Source organism: Poecilia reticulata, linkage group LG15, assembly GCF_000633615.1.
Source record: "Poecilia reticulata strain Guanapo linkage group LG15, Guppy_female_1.0+MT, whole genome shotgun sequence".
Taxonomy (NCBI): domain Eukaryota; kingdom Metazoa; phylum Chordata; class Actinopteri; order Cyprinodontiformes; family Poeciliidae; genus Poecilia; species Poecilia reticulata.
Genome location: NC_024345.1, coordinates 30,171,675 through 30,174,345, shown reverse-complemented (window position 1 = coordinate 30,174,345; position 2,671 = coordinate 30,171,675). Strand labels below are relative to the sequence as shown.

At 39.8% G+C, this 2,671-nt stretch overlaps 1 protein-coding gene across 2 annotated transcripts in view; it reads left to right on the top strand.

The window, feature by feature from the left end:
• Window positions 1-2,671, top strand: part of psda (pleckstrin and Sec7 domain containing a) — a 15,275-nt gene that overhangs the window by 4,064 nt on the left and 8,540 nt on the right. For both annotated transcript variants that reach the window (XM_008430494.2, XM_008430493.2), the window contains exon 6: window positions 481-570. In XM_008430494.2, coding sequence (XP_008428716.1) covers window positions 481-570 — 90 coding nt within the window. The remainder of the gene's footprint in view (window positions 1-480; window positions 571-2,671) is intronic.

Below are 2,671 nucleotides of genomic sequence, written 5' to 3'. Positions count from 1 at the left end.
TAGCAGTAGCAGTAGTAGCAGCAGTAGCAGCAGTAGTAGTATTAGCAGTAGCAGTAGTAGTAGCAGTAGTAGCAGCAGTAGCAGCAGTAGCAGTAGCAGTAGTAGTATTAGCAGTAGTAGCAGCAGTAGCAGTAGCAGTATTAGCAGTAGTAGTATTACTGCTGTTCAGGTCAAAATAAAATACAAACTGAAAACAACAAAATGCCTCCCAGTCCTGGTTCTATTGCCGCCCGTCACATATTCCACTTATCACCTTTAAATTGAAACAGATTCTTCTGATGTTGATTTATTTATAATAATGTTTATATATGAATCAGATGCTGTCTGTAAGTTTGCCGCTCCAGACCTTTACTCTGTTTAAGGAAGTGAGTCTTGTTGCCGTGGCAACGACCACAGACAGCAGCGGGTCTGAGGGTTTCTGCTGTAACCGAGCCGAGGCGACTAGCAAGCGAAGCGACCTCTGACCTCTTGTCTGTGCAGAACGTGGGGAAGAGGATGTCCTGCAGCCAGTTCATCTCCAACCTGGAGGGACTGAACGACGGGAAGGACTTCCCCAAAGACCTGCTCAAGGTGTGTCCCCGTCTCATGTCCGCCTGAACGTCCCCGCAGGCGTCCCCGTAATGCAGAAGTGTCTCTTTAACTTCCTCTCTGTGGATCTAATCCCACTGCCTCTTAATTTACCCAGATTACATGTGGTGACATGTGGTCGCAAAACAACAATCTTCACAGAATCTAGAAATGTTTTCATGTTCAAATTACCATATATCGGTGAAATAGGACTTATTATTCACCATTGTTCATAATTTTACTAAATTGCCGTCATGTTTTAATAATACTCATAATTACAAAATATCAGAATCTAAAAAAAAATCCAGATTTAAAAAAGTTGTTTTTGCTAAAATATTACCATAATCCTAAAGTCATATAACAGAAATTCATTAAAATCCAGAAATGCCCTCATAATTATCCAAACTTTCATATATTACCAAAAAACCGAATCATATCTCAGTTATCTTGTTCTGAAATAATTATTTGGTGCAGATTATTCTCATATTCCATAAGTGCTGTCAAAATGCTGAAATGTCCCTATAAATGGATTTTCCCATAATTTAGATACATGTCCAAAATTGGACAATAGTGTCCCTGTCCTAAAATGTCTGACACTAAAAGACACCATTCATGTTGTCTGAGCCAAACACTAGAAATGTTCTTGGAATTTAAATACACTTTACAATCTAGAACAAAACCTAAAATGTTATGATTATGAAAAATGGATTTAAAGATGGTAAAATAAGTCACAAATGTTTTCATAATGAAACAGCCGATAAAATGTACTGATAATCAGTGATGGCATAGTCACTGTGAAAAAGTAACTTAGATTACTGATTACTTGATTTGGAAAGTAACTGAGTTACATTCAAAGTAACATTTGTAGTTACATTCAGCAGCTGCTAACAGCAACGCTCCGCCACCTGTGAAAATTACTTTGAGCTTTGCCAAAACTTAATTGCAAGTTATTTTATAATGATAACATCAACATTGTGTCTCCACTTATAAGGTTGAATTGAAGGGGAAATTTTTTAATAGTTACAACAGTACGAAAAAATCTTTCGCAATTTTTGCGTGTTTTATGTGGTCTAAAAGTGTCTAGAAAACTATAAATAGGATTTTAGAATCCATCATAATGGTGATTTTGTTTGATAAATTAGAATTGTTTTGTGTTTGGTTGTTTTGGTTCTGATAATCTAGAAATATCCCAGGTTTAAACACACACACACACAGACCTGTTTTTCTCTCTCATCTGGACATCACGTCGACCTAAACTCGTCTTTTTGGGGACACAAACTTTAAGTGGGTCCGGGTCCATGGATGTATTGATGGACATGATGGACATTTCATCCGCAGCACGTTGCCTTAGCGACAGCATCCCTGTTCGCACTCAGACCGGTTCTCATGGTTGCTGTGGGTAGTTCTGTCTGTCTGGTATGTGTTCATGTCTGAGTGGGTCGGTTCCACCTCAGCCTCGGAGCGGTCGACATGAATTTGCGTCACCTTTTCACCTCCATCATGCTCATCATCATCATGTGTGTTGCCAGTGTGTGTGTGGAGCGTTTGCTGAGCTGACGGCTGGAGCAGAGAGTGTGTGGGCAGCAGCTCAGACTGACTGAGAGGCAGAAAAACAGGAATAATTTGCTCTCCTCTTCCTGGTCTGATCCTCCATCAGTGTTTGCAAGAAGAAACAAGAAACTTCTGCTGAAATGTCTTGGCAATTAAACGACTTACTTTATAAGCATTATTTATTCGGTGTAATGAGAGAACAATATCTGATCAGAGAATTAATCTAAATGACGCTTAAAAACCTGTTTGAGCAACACAGGTTTGCTCAAACAGCCGCATTCATATGTTTGATGATCTCAGTGTTTTGGTGTCCAAGACTAAAACTTCTCCTGTGGTTCTAGTACATGAAGACTCCTTAAAATGATAATATGAATCCTCAAACTGACTGGAAACCAGTGACCTGAATGTGACACTGGTCTAGTTCCAGACTGAAGGAATTGTAGAGAGATTGTGCAAAAATTTATAGATTAGCCTAATGAAATCCAGGGCGCAGCCTGTGGAGTTGTGGGGCGCAGCCTGTGGAGTTGTGGGGCGGAGCCTGTGGAGTTGTGGG